This window comes from Neovison vison, chromosome 9, assembly GCF_020171115.1.
Source record: "Neovison vison isolate M4711 chromosome 9, ASM_NN_V1, whole genome shotgun sequence".
NCBI classification, from domain to species: Eukaryota; Metazoa; Chordata; class Mammalia; order Carnivora; family Mustelidae; genus Neogale; species Neogale vison.
The window spans coordinates 9575761-9596100 of record NC_058099.1 but is presented as its reverse complement, the minus strand read 5'-3'; the positions used below and the strand labels follow the sequence as shown (position 1 = coordinate 9596100).

The 20340-nt window shown below is 45.1% G+C and overlaps 1 protein-coding gene across 7 annotated transcripts in view; it reads right to left on the bottom strand.

Annotated features, from left to right (window-relative positions):
- MAPKAP1 (MAPK associated protein 1) overlaps positions 1-20340 on the bottom strand; it is a 245365-nt gene that overhangs the window by 3745 nt on the left and 221280 nt on the right. For 6 of the 7 annotated variants that reach the window (XM_044264899.1, XM_044264903.1, XM_044264900.1 and 3 more), the window contains one exon: positions 2109-2206. In XM_044264899.1, the coding sequence (XP_044120834.1) occupies positions 2109-2206 (98 nt within the window). Of the gene's footprint in view, positions 1-2108; positions 2207-2240; positions 2369-20340 lie in introns of those variants that run through there. The other variant, XM_044264904.1, reaches the window with a different exon arrangement.

Genomic DNA, 20340 nt, shown 5'->3' with positions numbered 1-20340 from the left:
AACTCTTGGCTTGCTGGTTTCAAGCACTGGAGGCAGGCCCTCTGTCCCTACGGCCTGGTCTGAGGGGGGCTCTGGTCCCAGCTGTCCCCTCAGTGGCTTTATCCTTTTCATTGCATCTACTACTTTTGGAAATCTTTTGTAGCCATAAGGACTTGGCCTCCAAAAGTCTTTGCAAAATAATTCGGTTGAAACCGTCATTCAACTCCCTAAGGGCACACACATCCAGGGGGTTAGGAGCACAAGTTCTGGAAGCTGCCAAACCTGGGGTCAGGTCCAGTTCTGTCAGTCATGGTCCTAGCTCAGCTTCTTTCTTTCTGAGCCTCAGTTTTCATGTAGGAGATGGGGACGATTTTTCACTACTGTCTCGCAGACCCACGAAGGTTCCTTGGAAGAGGGTATGAAGTGCTCAGCTCGGGGCCTGTACTCTCCAATCCCTGAGCTACTTTTTTTTAAGATTTTATTTATTTATTTGACACACAGAGAGAGATCACGAGTAGGCAGAGAGGCAGGCAGAGAGGCAGGCAGAGAGAAAGGAGGAAGCAGGCTCCCTGCTGAGCAGAAAGTCCGATGTCCCAGGATGCTGAGATCATGACCTGAGCCGAAGGCAGAGGCTTAACCCACTGAGCCACCCAGCTGCCCCTCCCTGAGCTACTTTTTAAGAAGTTTTATTTTATTTTAAAGAAAGCCAAAGAGAGAACACAAGCAGGCGGAGTGGCAGCAGAAGGAGAGGGAGAAGCGGACTCCATGCTGAGCAGGGAGCCCCACGTGGGGCTCAATCCGGGGACCCTGAGACCATGACCGGAGCTGAAATCTAGACCTGAATGCTTAACCAACTGAGCGCCCCAGGCGCCCCTGGCTTAGCTACTTCCACTGTTATTACTCGATGGCTTTTACTCTCCCGAGGAGAAAGAACACTCATCTGGGTGGTTTCACCCGGCCTCATTTATCCGCGTTCTGGGGGGGGGGCAGTGCACCTGCTACGGTCCCCATTTTACAGGCAGAGACACTGAGGCCCTGAGGGGACGGGACGAACAGGAGTGCGACAGCCACAGGCCGGGGAGCCCCTCTGCCGGTGGGTCCTGCTCCGCCAACACATGCAGCGTGGTGGTTTCTGTCTGCTCCGTCTGTGCGAGACTCGCTGGGAGAAAGGATCCTCCGATTGGAAGAGCCTGGGAACCACTCGCCCAGAGCGACTCAGAGCACAGCGCACAGACCAAGCCCGGCGGCACCGGGAACTTCTCGGAGAGCTACAGTCTCGGGGCCCACCCCGGGCCTCCCAAACCAGCAAGGGCCCAGGGGAGCTTTTCTCGGCCTGGCCCCACTTTGCAAGGCTCTGTGCGACCTGGCCTTCCCACCCTGCTCTGCTCCCGCCACGCGCTCGCCCTGCCTCGCCGTCCCCTCACAGGCTGCTCCTGAGATGCCTTCTCTCTCCTCACCGGCTTTTTCACCCATCCTTCAGGGTTCAGCTCCCTGAGCCCCGCCATCCCCGTCAGTTTACCTTTTTCACATCTACACGGGACCTTTGTGACCGTTTAACAATCTCTGTAATTTAATGCTAGTCTCCTCTGACAGAGGAAGAGCTTTCCGGCACCAGAGCACGGGTCTGTCACTGCAACATCCCAAGGGCTGGCGCAGCACACGAAGGTGCTCAGGGAGCACTGCTGAGACACAGTAACGCACAACTGTAGCGTAGAGACGGATATGTTCAGAACAGGTTGCTAAAATTATCCTGAGTACATTAAGTGTCTTTACCTAATAACAACAATTTCCTCTGAATCGGTTCCAGAAGCCTCAGGGAGCTCCTGACAATGGAATGGAGGAAATACGCGGTGCGCCGAAGGGGTAAGTACACAAAGAATCCGAATGACCGGGGGCGGGGGGAGCCGGAGGGGGCCCTGCTTTGGCTGAAGTGGGAGAAGGGCAGCTGACCTGTGGGGCGGCCCTGGGTGTGGGTGCTCCCCGCCTGGGTGACCAGAAGGCAGTTCGTCCTCTGCAAACTGGGCCCAGGAGCCTTGTCCATGCTGGGAGGAGGGGGCCGCTGGCAGCCGGAGACCCGGCCCTGCATGCCCGCTGCCCGCCCAGCGCCTGGCCTGCGGAGAAACACTCACCTTGAGCACGATTTCGTTGACAGTAGCAGCGTCAGATTCAAAGTAGAGGTGTTTATAGTCATGATTGCTTAGATACGTGACTTTAAATATTGCATGACCTGGAGAGAGAGAGAGAGAGAAAAGGCAGTGTTGACGGAGTTCTGGTGAGTTCCCCCTGGGGAGGCTCCCCCATTCTCTTCTTGGCACTCCAGTTCAAGCGAAAGCGAGGGAAGGCAGTGAGGCCCCCTGTCCCTGGAACAGTTCATTCTTCTCATCCCAGGCTGGGGAGAAAATGGACCAAAAAAAAAAAAAAATCAAACGGCTGGTTAGGTCTCATTCCACTGACTGTGTTCAGTTCAACGCCACATTAGGAAGGTTTTACAGAACTACTTCTAGACGAGTATGTGGAAAAGGTGGTATTTTTAAGGTAGAAGGCCAATGAACTCCATTTTTTTAAAATTAAAAATGATTTAATTTATTTATTTGAGAAAGAGAGAGAGAGAGCATGAGAGGAGAGAGGTCAGCGGGAGAAGCAGACTCCCGAGCAGGGAACCTGATGCGGGACCTGATCCCAGGACTCCAGGATCATGACCTGAGCCGAAGGCAGTCGCCTAACCAACTGAGCCACCCAGGTGCCCCTGAACTCCGTATTTTTACTCTCAAAATAAAATAACTGTACTCTAAAGCCAAATAAATGTGCAACAGGATGGACAAAGGCCGCTGGTAATCCGATCACGGGGCTTCTCCAGAGCCCTGGCTACTGCAGGGTGGGGGGTCCTGGCCTTGTGACCCTGCCTGGAAGCTGCTCCTGGGCCTCCAGTCGTTTCTACCCTGGAAGGATGGCAGGTGTCTGAGCTCAGGGCTTCAGACGCTCCGAACACACAAATCTCTCCCAGAACCAAATTCTTGCATGCCCCTTTCCCACCGCCTTCAGAATAACCTTGTCATTTCTGGGACTGCTCCCTGCCTTGCCCCTTTCGCTTCCTCTCACTCCCATGCACCGGCGGGCCCACGGCACTGCACCTTCCCACCAGCCTAGGACTGGGATGTCCCCTCTCATGACCTGTCTGGAAAAGGGCTGCCCATCTTGTGTGACTCAGCTCACCTGGTACCTCCTTGGGTGAGTCTTCAAAGCTGTACTTCTAGGCGCCCTCCCATATGTGTCTGGTCAAAGACACCTGTCTACTGTATCGTGACACCTGCAGACGGGGCCATGTGCCTGTCCTCTGGACCAGACATGCCAATCAGATTCCCTCTTCCAAACAGACACGGATGCCTGCTTGTCTCAGTCCCGAGTGAAGCCCTCCCTCGCCCATCGCCCATCGCCCATCGCCCCATGCTCTCCTTGAGTTATGGGAGGCTGTGGCTCTCCAAGAAAGTCCTCTTTTTCCCTTAAGCTATTTTGAAGTTGGTTTCCCTTCCTGGCAACCGAATGAGCAATAGTTCCCCGATGCAGCAAAGTCCCCCGACAGGAGCGGCTGGTGTCCCCCTCCTGCAGACAGCCTCAGCAACCATCTTCCCCGGTCTGCTCTGTAGACCTCAGGACTGGTGAGACGAAGCACATCCTTTCTAATAGGCCCTCTCATCCATTTTCCTTTTAATTGAAGCAGCACTGGTCATAGTTATTAATTAATAATATATCACCCATATTACTGTAAGTTCACCTCTTTCCCGGAGAAATCTTCTTGGGGACTTTATTTACAGTAGCTAATTCTTCAGATCTCCAAAAATAAACTGATATATGTTGTACATTTGTGGCCAGAAAAGTTGAGCTACTGGTATTTTATCCTGGAAACATCATTATGATATACTAATTATGCCTATAAATTCTATAATGAAAAAATTAGCTAATAATTTCTGAAAAACCTCACTTTCAGCCACTTGACAAATTCAGCCTGATTCTCAATTGTGGACTAAAATGTCAGAATTCTTAGCCAGAAGCAAATCATCCTGTTAATATGTAAATGACTTGTTTCTGATAAGAAACCGAATCTCGCATAAATAGATCTGTGTGTGTGTGTGTGTGTGTGTTCCTTTATTGTCACAGGACCCATCTTGGAAGAGTAGAGCCTTGCTGGGATCTCACTGTGTGGAAGAACAATGCCATTATCTTGTTGGCTCTGCTGTGACCAAGCAGAGACACCCATGAAGGTCACAGGGCTCTAAAGGACAGAGAGACACACGCCCTCCAGGAGGCCTTTCTGCTGACACCTGGCCGTGACAGACACAGACACTAGGGCCTGGGGCTAAAAAGGACCAGAAGGTCTCAGGGAGGCCCGCAGACCCGAAGCTTCAGGGTTCACTGACCACTCTGATAAGGGATCCCACGGACCGCCTATACCACCTGCTCCCACTCGTCACTGACAAAACCAAACCCAAGCTCGAGATGCCAGATCCTGAGTTGTTTTGCCCAAACAACTCAGACGCTATTAAAACCCTTTTCTGCACTCTTTAGGCAGAGCCAAATCTAAATGTAGCACATGCGACAGGCAGTCTGCGCTGGCCTGGAAGGCTCTAGAAACTGTGCTCTTGGGACCCCACGGCCCGGGGAGCATACTGACAGTGGGCTTACAGGGGGAGGCCTGCGGCTTGTCTGCACCACGGTCACGTGAAAAACAAAAAGAAAACATCCCAAGTCAAGCCTCCTGAAAGGCCGCCTGTTTGGGCCGGGTGACACCTGTCTTTTGCCATGCATGTTCCCTGCCTGTCCCTGGTGCTCATTCCAGAGCCCCAAGGAGGAGTGAAGCTCAAAGGAGTGATGGAGAGTCCACCACTCACCCTCTCTCTGAAGCCTTCCCCAGGGAAAGCGTTCACGTCACAGAGAGATGAGAACACTGAGAATGTTACCTGGAGGCCTTGTACTTGAACTTCAGGGAAGCAGCCCTTTCGTGAGGATTACAGAGCCACAGAGGATCGTAACTGGGACGAGGTGTAGTGAGACAGTGACGGCGCATGGCCCGTTCGTACACTGTGCGAGAAATTTCGAGGGAAAACTCTGGGGTATGTTATACCTGATATATATATCTGATAATATATGTTATATATTATCTGATATGTATATATATCAGAGAGAGATATATATAATATATATCTGATATTAATATCAGCGGCCACGGTTTCCCCCATACCCGAGCCAGGGGACATGGGGCCGACTCAATCCAGCAGAGTTTTTGCTGTGAGGACTCTGCACGCACTCCTGGGATCTGTTCCGCTTGGGGGCTGGAAGGGCAGTTTCACTCCGTCCAGGCCCTGCCAGCAGCGCAGGCTTACACAAGGGCCAGAGGCCCTCAACTCGTGCACCGAGTTGAGAACAGTAGGCACCAAGAGCGTGTGAAGTGCAGGTTGCTGCTGTGGACGGCCCAGGCAGGGAAGGGAGAACAGACAGTTTCTTGGAGGAGCTGACGTTGGAGCGGTCTTAAAAGGAGGGTGGGCGCAGGGTGAGCTGGGTAAAGGCAGGGGTGGAGAAGCATGCAGCAGGGTCAGGACAATGTACAGGGGCAGAAGGCAGCAGGTGTCTGGGGGGATCTGAGCAGACAGAGTCACATGCACTGGGTGGCCAGGAGGTGACACGTGGCAGGGCACAAAGGGCTGGGGATGTCGGAGCCACTCGTGGCTCAGAGGGTCGTAAAGCTGGGCAGTAAACGGGCAAACTGTGCTTCTGGGGGTTCCGCCTGGCTCCCCAGGGCCAGGAGGCAGGAAGCCCAGCTGCCACAGTCACCCAGGTAGGAGTGTATGCAGATTTGAGCTGAACAGAGGCAAAAAGGAGGCTGAGCAAGGGACTGACTTGAGAAGTGCAGAGAAGAGAACACTGGCAGGACTCGGGGATTGTTTTATGACCGAGTAACAGCTAATAAGCGGGATTCACACTTGTGTAACTTCACTCGCCCCAAACCTATATATGAACGTGTAACAGGTTAGTTGACCTCTTGCTGGAAACAAATCTTTCAATAAGCATGAGTCATACATGTTATGTGGTTAGCTTTCACCAGGGGTGGAAGCAGGGAAGAAGGAATCCCGGCATTTCAACACCAGCTGGACAGGCCAACAGAGTAAGGGAAGTCTGTTACCCAACACTTGATCAGCCTCAGGCACACCTTGCGTAAGGGAGGAAGAGGGGGCAAACGGCCTCCCCAGCGGCAGCCTACCAGGGCATCTGTCCTGGGGTGTGAGACGGAATCTGAGCTGGGCAGGTTATCCTCCAAAATTCAAAGAATGTCAGCTTTCATGGGGGAGGGGGAAGCCAGAGAGGCAAAGTGTCTTTGTAAAAATGTCAGTTGAGAAAAAAGTTATGTATCTGTATGCTTGAAAAGAAAACGCAAAATCTAATATTCTAATTAGTCGGAATTACTTTGCTTGTATTATTAAATTCTATTTGGAAACTAAGGCATGACAAGGGCCTTCGAGGCAGAGGGGGAAAGCGCGATCCCTCTGGATTCAGGCTGAGGATGAAATTCCAGCTCCGCTGTGTTCCAGTGGCGGGACCTGAATAAGACACTGTCCCTGTAGGTGCCCAGGTTTGCCCTCAGGCGTCTCAGGTATCACCCAGATATAGTGGGGCTCAGCTGCGCTGGCAATCTTTCTGTGATGCAATAGATTTTCAAACAGAAAATCCTCCTGATTTTAACGATTTGATCCGCCTTTGAGCAGATCTGCTTTTACTGTTGTAGGAATAAAATGGAATATAATGGGGGCATAAAATGGGCATCTAAGCATTGGTCACATGCCCAGGGAAGACACCCCAACTATACATTTGCCTCTGAACACGGAAATGGAAATCTGGATATGTAAAAATGTATTTACATGATGTATTCTTTCCAAAAGAAAACAGAAAGATGGAATGTGACAATGAACATCGACTACTTGTCAGAAGTGGAGACACTGGAACGCTTGTGCTCTAATTTCTCTTCTGTGTTATGGGCTTTAACTTAAATAAGAAGCTGTGCTGGAAAAGCAGCTTCCTCTGGTCATTCGGGGGAAACGACCAGAGACTATTCCAAGAAGATGCTGATGTCACCCAATGGGCCACTGTAAGCAAAGGGGCGGCAGCTTCTATCCACCTGCTACAAGTGCTCCCAGATGTCCTCTGCACACAGACCAGAGATTATGGTTTGAAGGAGCCCCCTTCTTCTCAGCTCCCCGCTGAGCAGGGAGTCTGAGGCGGAACTTGATCCGAAGACCCTGGGATCATGATCCCAGCAGAAGGCAGATGCCACGGAGCCACCCAGGCATCCCAAGCTGTGCTCTTCAAATGCAGCCTGCAGCCCGCCTTTGTCTAAAATGCCCCAGGAGTCACCGCTTGCCAGGGAAGCCAAAAATAAATGTTCCCTTTTTAGCTTTTCAACTAAAAATATATATAAAATCTATTTTAAAGTTATAATAAAGTTAGACATGAGGGAAAACCTCCACACTCTACCCCCAGAATAACAACACCTGGCACAATGATTTCCAATCTCTTTTCTAGTCATTGCCACATGTCTGTTTTCACATAGTTGTAATCTGACTGTATACCAAAACTTGGGCCTTTTTTTTCCTTTTTTTTAAAAACAATTAGTTGTTTTTTTTTTTTTTTAAGATTTTATTTATTTATTTGACAGATGGAGATCACAAGTAGGCAGAGAAGCAGGCAGAGAGAGAAAAGGAAGCAGGCTCCCTGCCGAGCAGAGAGCCTGATGCAGGGCTCAATCCCAGGACCCTGGGATCATGACCTGAGCCGAAGGCAGAGGCTTTAACCCACTGAGCTACCCAGGTACCCCAGGGCTTTTTTTCATTTAACATTTTACCATAGCCCATTCCATGTTGCTACACAGTCTCTACAACCATGTTTTTCAAAAGTGCATTCTTTTGCAACGAGTAGCAAGTGGATGTGTGCCAAGGTTCATGCTCTCATGGGCATTTATGATATTTATAAAATCTCCAGTATTACCAATAGAGCTATGAAAAACATCTTTTGAGGATTTGGATTATTTTTCAATTCCTTTATATGAGGCATGGATGCCCTTTAAAAAAAGTTTTTAAGAGGAGAATTCTAATTTTATTGAGAAGGAAACACTTAAAAAAAAGTTGTGGTAAATTTTACCATTCAGGCATTAAGTGTAAACTTAAATTGTATAAAGTGCATTTACAATGTCCTACAACCACCACCACTATCCATTTCCAGAAGTTTCCCATCATCCCAGACAGACATTCTGTACTCACTAAACAGCAACGTCCCTTTCTCCCTTCTCCTAGTTGCTGGTATTCTCTGCTTTATGATCCGTAACTATGAGCCTAACTATTCTAGGTGACAAGTATCAGTGGAATCATACAGTATTTGTCCTTCTGTGTCTGGCTTGTTTCATTTCTCACAGTTTTCAAGATTCATCCATGTTGTGTACTATGTACCAGAATTTCATTCAAGGCTGAATAATATTCCAGTTTACGGATCTACCCTATTTTATCCGTTCACCCGGAGGTGGACGGACATTTGAGTTGTTTCTATCCTTTGGCTCTTGGGAACAGTGGGGCCATGAACACTGGTATGTAAGTTTCTATTGGAACCTCTGCTTTCCGTTCTTCTGGGCATATACACAGAAGGGGAATGGGCTGACCATATGGTAACCTGATGTTTAACTTTCTGAGCCAAACTGTGTTGTGCCCTGGCCGCCCTGTTTCACATTCCCACCAGGATTCCACGAAGGCTCTCATTTCTCCACAGCATCACATTTTTCCCCCCCTTTCTTTCTTTCTTTCTTTCCTTTCTCACAACCAACCTAATGGGTATGGAGCAGTACCTCAGTGCAGTTGTGATTTCCCTAATGACTAATGATGTTGAACATCTTTTCATGTGCTTATTGGCCATTCATGTATCTTCTTTGGAGAAATGTCTATTCGAGTCCTTAGCCCACCTTTGAACGGGTTTGTTTTTTGAGGAAACTGAGTTTTAAGACCTCTATAATCCGGGGGCGCCTGGGTGGCTCAGTGGGTTAAAGCCTCTGCCTTCGGGTCAGGTCATGATCTCAGGGTCCTGGGATTGAGCCCTGCGTCGGGCTCTCTGCTCGTCAGAGAGCCTGCTTCCCCCTCTCTCTGTCTCTGCCTGCCTCTCTGCCTACTTGTGATCTCTGTCAAATAAATAAATAAAATCTTAAAAAAAAAAAAAGACCTCTGTAATCTGTATTTGTATTGTTCAAGATTTTAAGTGGCAGAAATAGCATTTGAACTCTATGGGCTCCCAACCCCTTGCTGTCTTTGTAATTCCAAATGGCCTCCTTGCAAATCAGTGCATTTTAGCCCAAATCCACACTCTCTGCCACCTCGAACAAAGAAGGAAAACAAACATTTATAAATTGTAACAGCCGTTGCAGCATGGATATATTTGAAAACTGGGTTCCCAGGGTCGGATCTCTTCTGGTTCCTCTGGCCTGGAAAGAAGTGGAAACCTCTTATTGAAATTCCTGGGGAAAACAAGTGGGAACACGTGTTCTTTGAGGCAAAACAGTACCTTTCTGTAGAACCTGGAGTTCTTAGGACAGGGGTGCAATGCTCTGGTTTCTAGGCTGAAACCGAAATGGACCCGGTCTCCACTGTAAGCAGCAGCTCTGAGCTGCCTGTAGGGGCTTCAGGTCGATGTACTTCAAGCGGCAAAGGCTGGCATTGCTGCCCCAGCACTCCCACAGTGGCAGAGGCCTGGGGAACTGTAATGACCCCTCTGACCTTTAGAGCAGGGGCCGAGTCTGACCTACTTAGGTTCTGCCTGCATCTTTCAAACCTTCTCTCTCTCTCTCTCTCACACTCTTTGGCTCCTTCTTATAAACATAATTAAAGCGCTCTGATTATAAAAACTCCCCTGGCAATGTGATTCCCTTTCTTCCTCTAATTTATTGAAAACATTCTTGCTAAGGTCACTGTGACCTTTATGTGGAGACACCCAGTAGATACTTCTCAGCTTTTAGCTTGCTTGGCTTCTCAGCTGTATTTGCTACTTCTCCCCGAACTCCTCTCTTCCCTGGATTTCCACCCAACCACAGTTACTGACCCTTCAGTAGACTTCTCCAGCCAATCTGCTTCTCACTTCTTCTGTGATCCTTTCCTTCATGTGTCCCTTAAGAAATAGTCTTCTCAGCGTTCTGTGCTTGATCATTGTTCCTTCTAACCCTGCTCTTTCAGGTCTGCCCCTTAGATTTTAATTACCACTCACGTTGATGATCCCGAAGCAGACAGACCTTTCTCCAGAGTTTCCGGGCCAGCTACTAAGTACCGCTGTCATCTTCACATGCCTACAATGCAGCACATCCAGAAACGGTCAACATGTCCCTTTAAATCAAAAGCTGTTCCAGGAATCCAGTCTCCTAAGCAGTTCTCACACATTTATCTTCTGCGCCCTTCCATTTGTTTTTTGACCTCACCCAGGTCCCGACCATCTATTGCTTCCTTTCTGGTTGGTTTTCCTACTTTCGATCATGACTTCTTCAGATCCAAACATCTACCTACAGGAGTCATCCTTTTTTTTTTTTTTTAAATATTTTATTTATTTGACAGACGGAGATCACAGAGAAGCAGGCAAAGAGAGAGGAGGAAGCAGGCTCACTGCTGAGCAGAGAGCCCGATGTGGGGCTCGATCCCAGGACCCTGGGATCATGACCTGAGCCGAAGGCAGAGGCTTTAACCCACTGAGCCACCTAGGTGCCCGAGGAGTCATCCTTTTGTAACCCATATCTGGCCACTGTCACTCTCCTAAAACCCTGCGTGGCTTCATTTCCTGTTGTCCTCACAATAAAGTCCAAATTTCTTAAGACAATTTTCAAGACACTCGATCAGCAGTTCTGACTTTGCTCTCAGAATTACTTTACATCACAAACATTATTGAGGAGCCCAAAAAGCTTTTGTTTGTGTGAATTATATCAATATTTATTGCATTAGAAATTAAAACTTAGAAATCTTAAAAATATTTAATTCATGAAAAATAATAAACCCATTACAAGTTAAAATAAACTATGTATTTTTTAAAATGGAAAAACCCTGATATTTCCCCAAACAAAAAGTTTAATGAGTGGAATTACTTTATATTTTTGAAATCTAATTAATATTAATAGAACACATCTGGACTATCCTATCTGCTCCTGCATTTTGTCTGTTGATACACTATTTTGGCTGAAGCATTTGAAAGAAAGCCAGCCTCAAACAGATATGTTTTTGGAAAAGGGAGGCATATTTCAGTATTTGTCTTTGCAAATATTCTTCTTTGACACTATGTCAAACTTGATACATGGTAGTTCCTTAAAGAGTGCTTGCAATATGGAATGTAAAACCACATTAATAAACTTGTTGTATTCCATTACATTAAAATCCACTGGTCTGTCTGGAACTTTGTTTTTTTGGTTTTTTGTTTTGTCTTGTTTTTGGTCTGGCACTCTGAATGAATCTTTTACTCTTGAAGGATTTTGTAACATTGTGCAGTAGTCTGGAAAATATTGGTTCATGGAGTTATGCAGGTCTTCCAAATGCGGACACATTTCATGATGCAAAAAGTATCACAAAAGAAATCACATTCATTAATATCACCACTGATCTCATTAGGAAAGTCTTTAAGCTATGAGAAACCAAGCTCAGTAACAGATACAAGTTTTCCAAAATTCTAATTGTCATCTGAAATCTTGAATTTCATCAATGGTATCAAACATTATCCCTTGTTTTCCTTGAAGCGAAGGGCTTCTCTGCTTTATTTTCAGGAAAATGTCTGCTAAATACTCAACTTGGAATGACCATGGTTTGCCAGCTTCTTTCAAGTAAAACCGGTGTTCCGTGAAATAGATAGATAAATGGCTAGTTCAGCTTGCAACTCAAACAGCCATCTGCGTGCTTTTCCGTATTTCCGTATTCTACTCCCATATGCGGCAGAAATGCTTATGTGGACTCCAGGAAATGACCTAAGAACAATGGTTTATGGAGTCTTGATTCTTCAGTTCCTGTGTTAAGTTGTTTTAACGAAATATCATGGCATTTCAGTAATCAAGTACTGGTTGAGTTTTACCCTTTAGCTTTTAGAGAGGCAGCAGATAGACAAGAAACAAGTTTTGTGTCTGGACATTCTTCCATAGTTTGTGACAAAGTCTGTGTTTCAAGTACCCTTGGGAGGCTAAATTACAACACATGAAACCCATCTATGCAGAGTCCTTAGAGCACACAGCTAGGGTGAACTTTGTGCAAAAAGAAAAAAAAAAGCCTTTTTCAATTTTAAGCATTAAAATTTCACATTATAAAGTTTCCTCCTGGATTAGAGTGTAAGGAAAATAAAATTACTATGTTATGTTCATCTTTTTTTTTTTTTTAAAGATTTTATTTTTATTTATTTGACAGAGAGAGAGCACAAGTAGGCAGAGAGGCAGGCAGAGAGAGAGGAGGAAGCAGGCTCTCTGAGGAACAGACAGCCCAATGTGGGGCTCGATCCCAGGACCCTGGGATCATGACCTGAGCCAAAGGCAGAGGCTTTAATCCACTGAGCCACCCAGGTGCCCCTGTTATGTTCATCTTTATAGGTATGGAATATTATAATTTCCTCAGAGCTGCAAAAGGCTCTATATCTTGCCACAAAATAGTTCCTTGCTGCCATATTACTCTGTACTACTCTGCTTACTGAGTTCTTGGAATGCTTTTTAACAGTTTATGTTTTGTTTCAGTTTTGGTCAACTCTGGTAAGTTTTTACTTCCCATCATCTTTATTGTGATTCTTTCTCTCCCTCTTCTATTTTCCCATATTTCATATCTTTTAGGATGAAAAACCAGATGATCGAGCATGATTGACATTTGTTTAAAAAGACAAAAAAGACTACAGAGTATGAGCTGGGGCTAGGGATATTCTCCCATCAAAGCAGCACAGAAGTTTAAGTGCCTTGGATTTGTGTCAGTGGCAGAGAGAATATGAACCTCTCTTACCATTTATACAGTTGATCATTGAACAACATGGGTTTGAACTGTATGGTTTCACTCATCACTAGAGTTTTTCAGTAGGTATGGTATCAACAAATACAGCAATCCTTAAGATTTTCTTAACATTTTCTTTTCTCTAGCTTACTTTATTGTAGAATACAGTATGTAACGCACATGACATACAAATTGTATTGATCCAATGTTTATGTTTTCAGCACAGCTTCTGGTCAACCATAGGCTATTAATTAAGCTTTGGGGGGAGTCAAAAACTAGACATAGATTTTAGATGACATGGGGATTAGTGCCCCTAATGCCCCATGTTCATCTTTGGACAAGTTATGTAACTTCTTGAGTCCCAGTTTCCTTAGTACTTTAAAATAGGAATAACCTCAACCTCATAGCATTGTTGCTAGGATAAAATCAACAACTCTAGAATTTGGTAATAAATGTATATAAAACCTCACAGAGCTGCTGTAAAAATTAAATAGTGCATATAAAGCTTGCGGGACACTGTCCGGTACATGGCAGGTTCCTTTTGTCTTTTTACCTCTACTCTCTAAGACAAGCAAACTAGTCCTGAAGAGGACTAGATAGTAAATATATTAGGCTTTGCAGGCCCAGAGAAAAATTAAGGGCATATCATAGATACTTATGGGAGAAAAAAAAATTCCAAATTTCTTATTGCCAAAATTTGAACTATAATAGTCAAATCTACTTTTAGACGGGTGTAATATAGGTTTACTAAAGAGAAGGACAGAATTTTTTCGAGGTGGTAGATAACTTTGCTTAAATGGAATTCAAAGTTAGTGTTCCCTATCATCAAATCAACTGCAAATGTTCACCCGTAAGGACCATTCTTAGCTCACAGGTTGTTGGCTAGATTTACCTTTGGGCCATGGTTTGCCAATCCCTGCTCAAAGAGGCCTCTCTTATTTCATTCTCCTTGGTTCACTCTGTGCAGTTGCTAATAATGACATTTTGAGAGCTCTTTGTGTAGATCTGGGCTTCTATCTGGCATTTCCACCCCCCACCCCCAGCCTTTAACCTTTCTCGTAGTGAAGGCTTCATGGCAACACATTCTTTCATCTTTTGAGTGTCTGAAAATGTCTTTATCTCACCCTCATTTCTGAAGGACATTTCACAGAATATAGAATTCTAGATTGACAGATTTTTTCTTTTAGCACTTTAAGAGATGTCACTCCATTGTCTTCTGGATTGCATTATTTCTGATGAGAAGTCAGAAATCATCCTTATTTACTTATCTTAAAGTACTAAGGAAACTCTTGGTTTCCCTGGCTGTTTTATTTATTTATTAAAAGATTTTATTTATTTGAGAGAGAGAGTGCAAGAGTGAGAAAGAACGAGTCAGGGGAGGGGCAGAGGGAGAGGCAGACTCCCTGTGAAAGTTGGGAGTCCCATGTAGGGCTTGATCCCAGGACCCTGAGATCATGACTTGAGCCGAAGGCAGATGCTTACCTGATTGGCCCACCCACGTGCCCACCCCCCTTTTAAAAAGATTTATTTACTTATTTGAGACGAAAAGAGTAGCACAAACAGGGGCAAGGGCAGAGAGGGAGAGAGGATCTCAAGCAGACTTCCCACAGAACACGGAGCCAGATGTGGAGCTTGATCCCACAACCCTGAGATCATGACCTGAGCTGACAATAAGAGTCAGATGCGTAACTGACTGAACCACCAGATGCCCTTCTCTGGCTGTTCTTAAGATTTTTCTCTTTATCACTGGTTTTCAGCAATTTCATTATGATGTATCTTGATACAGTTTTCTCTGTATTTATCCTTTTTGGTCTTCATTGGTCTTCTAAAATTGGTGGATTGGTATATTTAAAGCAAATCTGGAACAGTTTTCTCCTCCATCCCTGAGACTTAAGTTACCTGTACGTTAGAACACTTGATATTATTCCAGTCTGTTCTCATCAAATTTTTTATTTCTGTGTTTCAGTCTGAATACTTTTATTGTCCTGTCTTAAAGTTTACTGATTGTGATAGGCAGATTCTGAAGTGGCCCCCAGTGATCCTGTCTCCTGCTTTTCATACTTTTTTTTCATATCCTTTTCTTGTGTGTGGTGGGCTAGGCCTAGTGACTTACTTTTTTTTTTTTTAAAGATTTTATTTATTTGAGAGAGAGAGAGAGCTTGAGTGGGATGGAGGGGCAGAGGGTGTGGGAGAAGCAGGGAGCCTGACATGGGGTTTGATCCCAGGACCTCAGGACCATGACCCAAGCTGAGGGCAGATGCTTAACTGATTAAGCCACCCAGGTGCCCCTAGTGACTTACTTCTGATGGATAAAATTCAGCAAAAGTGTATTTCAAAGCTACTTCTAAGGTTAGGTTATAAATGACTGTGACTTCTTCCTTACTGGTGCTCTCTTATTCTTCGAGCAGCCCTCTTGTGAGCTCACCTACGGAGAGGTCTGTTTGGCGAGGAACTGAAGGTGTTCACAAAGAAATAAACTCTGCCAGCAACTACTCAGTGAGCTTGGAAGCAGATCCTACCCCAACTGAATCTTGAGAGGATTGTGGCTGACTGCAACCTCAGGAGAGTCCCTCTGCAAGAGGATCTAGCTAAGCTGTGCTGAATTCCCGACCACAACACTGTGAGGTCATAAATGTTGTTATTTTAAGTCACCAAGTTTTGGGGGATTTTGTTATATGGTCAATAGGTAACTAACACCGACCTTTTAAACGGATTTCCTAACCTGGTTGCATCATTGTTGATTCAGGTATTGTATTTTTCAGCTCTAGAATTTTCATTTGGTTCTTTTTTTTTTTTTTTTTTTTTTTTTAGCAGTTTCCATTTCTCTTCATTTTGAATTGTTTCTTTAAATCTTTAAACACATTTATGATAGCTATTTTTGAAGTATTTACTTGCTACTTCTGTGATCCCTGCCATTTCTGGCTACTTCTGTTGACTGAATTTTCTCCTAGATACAGGACACATTTTCCTACTTCTTTGCATATCTGGTGATTTCTTACTGAATACTGGACACTCTAAGCATTACATTGTGGGTTGTTTGCATTCTGTCATCATCCTTTAGAGAATATTGGGTTTTATTCTAAAAGCCAGTTAATTTATTTGTGGATCATTTTGATTTTTTTAGATCCTCCTTTTTCTTTAAAGATTTTTTTTTTTTTAACTTACTCATTTGAGAGAGAGAGAGAGAGAAAAAGAGAGAGGGAGTGAGTGAGAGCACGAGCAGCAGGGAGGGTCAGAGGGAAAAGCAGATTCTCTGCTGAGCAGGGCGCTGGACATGGGGCTCAATCCCAGAACCCTGGGATCATGACCTGAGCCGAAGGCAGATGCCTAACCGACTGAGCCACCCAGGAACCCCGTTTTAGGACTCCTTTTAAAGCTCTACTGGGCAATCACTATATTGTACACTTAAAACTAATATAACACTGTATGTTAACCAACTGGAATTAAAATAAAAACTTAAAAACTTAATCAGGAAAGGATTAGAACAATTATTAATCTGGGGCTGGTTTAACCTTAGTTCCAAAATGTGGCCTTTCTTGAGTCACTGCTACATGCCGTGGAAGCTCCCCTCTGGTTGGCCAGAACTCCAGATTACGGCAGTCTAGTAGCTGTGCTCTGACCAACCTTGTGAGGTCCCACTGTAGGCATGCACAGCTTAGTACACAACAGAAGATCGGAGAACCTCTTTCTGGAGTTTTTTCTCAGTGTAGCACTCCCTCCTCTCACACTTAATTTACTGTAAGTTTCAGCCTCCTCCAGCTCTGATTTCTGTCTCTGGGCTTGGTGACCCTGCTATACTCTCCTCGGGAAACCCTGAAGAAAGCTGAAGTGATAGTAAGTCTCACCTCATTTGTTTCCCTTCTCTCAGGGCTCAGTCCTGTACTGCCTGTTTTCCAGTGTCTGAGAACAGTTTCTTATATTTTGTATAGTTTTCCAGTCATTTATGATAGAAGGGCTAATCTGGTAGCAGTTAGCCTGTCCTAGAAGTTGCCTATGGGAATCTTATAAGCAACACACACTTTGATTTTAATGAAAGAATGGCTTACTTTTTCCATGTCTGTGAGAAGAACTTAAAATCTAAGCACCCCATTTATTTATTATGAAAACACAATTTGGAGCTTGGCAGGAAGCAAGGGAAACAGATTTTTCCTATCATTTATCCAGCTGAGAAATCTTCACAGTTTTTCAGTAGGGAACAGTCTCTGCCCTTACCCTCTTCTCAATCAGGATCTCTTCTGATGTTAAAATCAGAAAAGAAAAAATTTGAAGAAAGGGTAATAAAAATCTAGGAAAATACAAAATGTATGCAAATTTTCCATTTCACTTCTTTTGAAATTACAGGTCCATAATGCCCAAGTCAACGATTAGATGCAAGCTTGATAGCAATAAAAGGTTTTTTCCAGGAAGAAAAGAAGTTGATAGCCCCAAATATTTTCTACTCTAACAAAGATCAACATTTTAATCGACACAAACGTATTCTTTGTTCATTAATAAGTCCTCGGGAAAAATGAAGCAGGTTTATAGAGAAGATAATGAAAACACACTGAGAATCTCAACACCAGACAATTTTCCTCAGAAACACATTCTTACAGGTTATGCAGTTAGCAAACACGCCCTCCACTCCTATGAGCAACCGTAGTATGTGATAATGAATATGGGAGATGTGTTGCTCTTCTCATTTGTCTGGGGCTCAGAACAGAATCTCCTGGCTCCTAAATTCATAGAGTGTTGACCTTCCTGAGACCATACACTGTACCGAAGCACCTCTTTCCACGAACTACAGGGACAAGAACCCTGGTCCCATCTATCATATGCTGAGGGCAAACAGCAACAGTAGGTCAAGAACAAGATGTTGGGTTTGCCTTTTCACTATAGCCTTGAGAAGTTCTCCACTGTACCTCCATATCTCTGCTGAAAAGCCATACTTGCTGTTGGCTAATTCCAAATTCTAGAAGCAACTTTTAAATGCTTCAGGTGCCTAGGCAGAGTTAGAGAGTCATCGAGCACTAACTGTAGCCCCTGGACAGACAGAAGGTGCTGGATTTCTAAAGGATGCAGCTGGGTGCATAAATCGGCAGGCCTAGTGCAAACATCAGGTGTCAGTTAATAATGACCAGGTCAATGGCACACACGCTGGGTTGGTTCCCACTGGCTGAGTTCTCAGGGGTCCAGCCAATGTTATCCAGCCCCAGAGAACTGTTCCCTGAAATACAGTGGTGGCCTATTTAACAGCAGATCATAGCTTGAGGTTACTGGAAACCAAACTGGGTCAGAGAACCTAAGAATGCAGCCTGGCAGTAGATGAGGCACATGAGCCTCAAGCTTAGAGTTTTCTCCCCACCTTTATTCTGCAGCACGCTCTGGGTCTTTCCCTCCCACACACTTGGAAAAATGGAGGTGGTCCCCTGGTTGCCCAAACGCGTCTCCCCAGCAGCTCCCTTGTTTTGGAAGGAGATGATAAATAAATCAAAATGCACTAAGCAGCACTTCCACAGGCACTCGCCTCCACTGAACGTGCACCTCATCAATCACACTATTGTCTGCTTGAAAGGCGAGCCTTGTAAATGTCATATCCACTCAGGCCCAAGGAGAGGCGCATCCAAATGCAGCAAGGAGTTTTAATTGGATAGTGTAATTAAACTAAAAAACCCCAGCAGACTCCCTTTGACAGGATAGATGAAGACCCCTTTTAATAGGGCTAGGAAACATATCTGTTAAAAGGATGAGGCACTGCCTGCTCCTGATTGTGCTCCAGAGTACTCTTATGAAAAGGCAATTCAATAACTGGGGCATTTAATATGTTAGAGTCCATTGTGTTCTGTAATCTAACAGTACTTACCGTATTTGATCTGGAACTTATGAAATAAGTCCTTGTCAGAGAATAAAAGCATTATATAGCTTGTCCACCTCATGTTTGGAGTACCTGGACCTCCTGGGAATCATCAGAGCCTAAGGATGGGCTGTGGTCTTCCTGGTTACAGGCCCACGTGAGTATAAATGCACGTGCCTTACTTACCGGCCTACAGTACGTGCTATGGCCGTGGCCATCCGTGGCCATCCGCCCACTCACTCAGGGGCTGTAACTATTTCATCCAGGGGTGGCTAACGTCATCCTCATTTCTCTTCCATTCTCATGAGCATCTAAAGAATATGACAAAATTCTTGGGTAGCTCCTCCTTTAGGAGCAGGAATGCCTGTCACCTCAGTGTGCGGGTGTGTGTGGGTGTGTGTGCGTTCTCTGCTGGAACTACTACCCCCATCCAATAGGCAAAAAAAGAAATCAGGTGATCAGAGGATTCAAATACGGTTGCGGTGTGCCCAAGTCGATTTTAATAACAAAACCTGAGTCCTTCTGCCACCCTTCCTACTCTTCTTTGTTGGGATAGGGGGTCAGGGATACACACAAACACACACACACACACACACACACACACACACGGCCTACAGCTCCACAAGCAAGGTAACAGACTTAGTAGGAACACACGAAGAGGTTCATATCTGCACGGGGCTGTCTTACAAGTAGACCGCAACAATCCCTTTCAGATGGAATGCTAGTTCCCAAGGACAACGTCAAGGAACTCAGCATCTGGGTGGATCAAGAGAGCCTGAGTTGGGGCTGAAGCAGGTAGGATACAGACAGAATTCAGACTCCCCCATCTGTAGCTTTCCAGAAACAGTGAGACACTTTGCTTTCTATACAGAAACCTCAAAGTCAGTTTGCCTGGACCCTCAGACTGATTTTCCTTTTTTGAGGATGGTGAAGGTTTTGTTTGATGACTGCTTTTACTTCTCCATAAAACCTGCCTGAAGCTCTTTTGTAAACCTCTGACCACTCTTAATACTGGTCTTTCACTATGGGTTGATGAACCCATTAAGGACATATAAGTGAATGCTTATAATCTATGAAAACTGGATACTGAATTAAACCATCAAATACCTTTAGGTTTAAATGAAAACTACATAAAAGCATTTCAGCCATCAATTTGGCTATCACTTCTGGCCAGTATGAATTCTGCTGGAAAAGCTATTTTCGTGCAGATGTGGAATTCAATGGGAAAGACTGACTCGTGTACCAACATCAATCAAAATGTCGACTTCCCTGGCAGCTCTCAACAGTAAGGCAGGTTCAAAGGTCACAGGATAAAGAAAAAGCCAAGCTCTGGTTCAGCTCTAATATCTCCTCGGTAGAAGTCTTGCAAAAGTACCCCCTTCTGTATTAGCCTTGCTTTCATTAATCTTCTTGCCATCTTCTTTAACTAGTCATGCAGAACCGCTCGATAGCAAGACGTATAATGGGGAAGGCCCTGTGCCTATTACCACGTTAACATTCTCTTAAGCCCCAGTGCAACAATGGAAC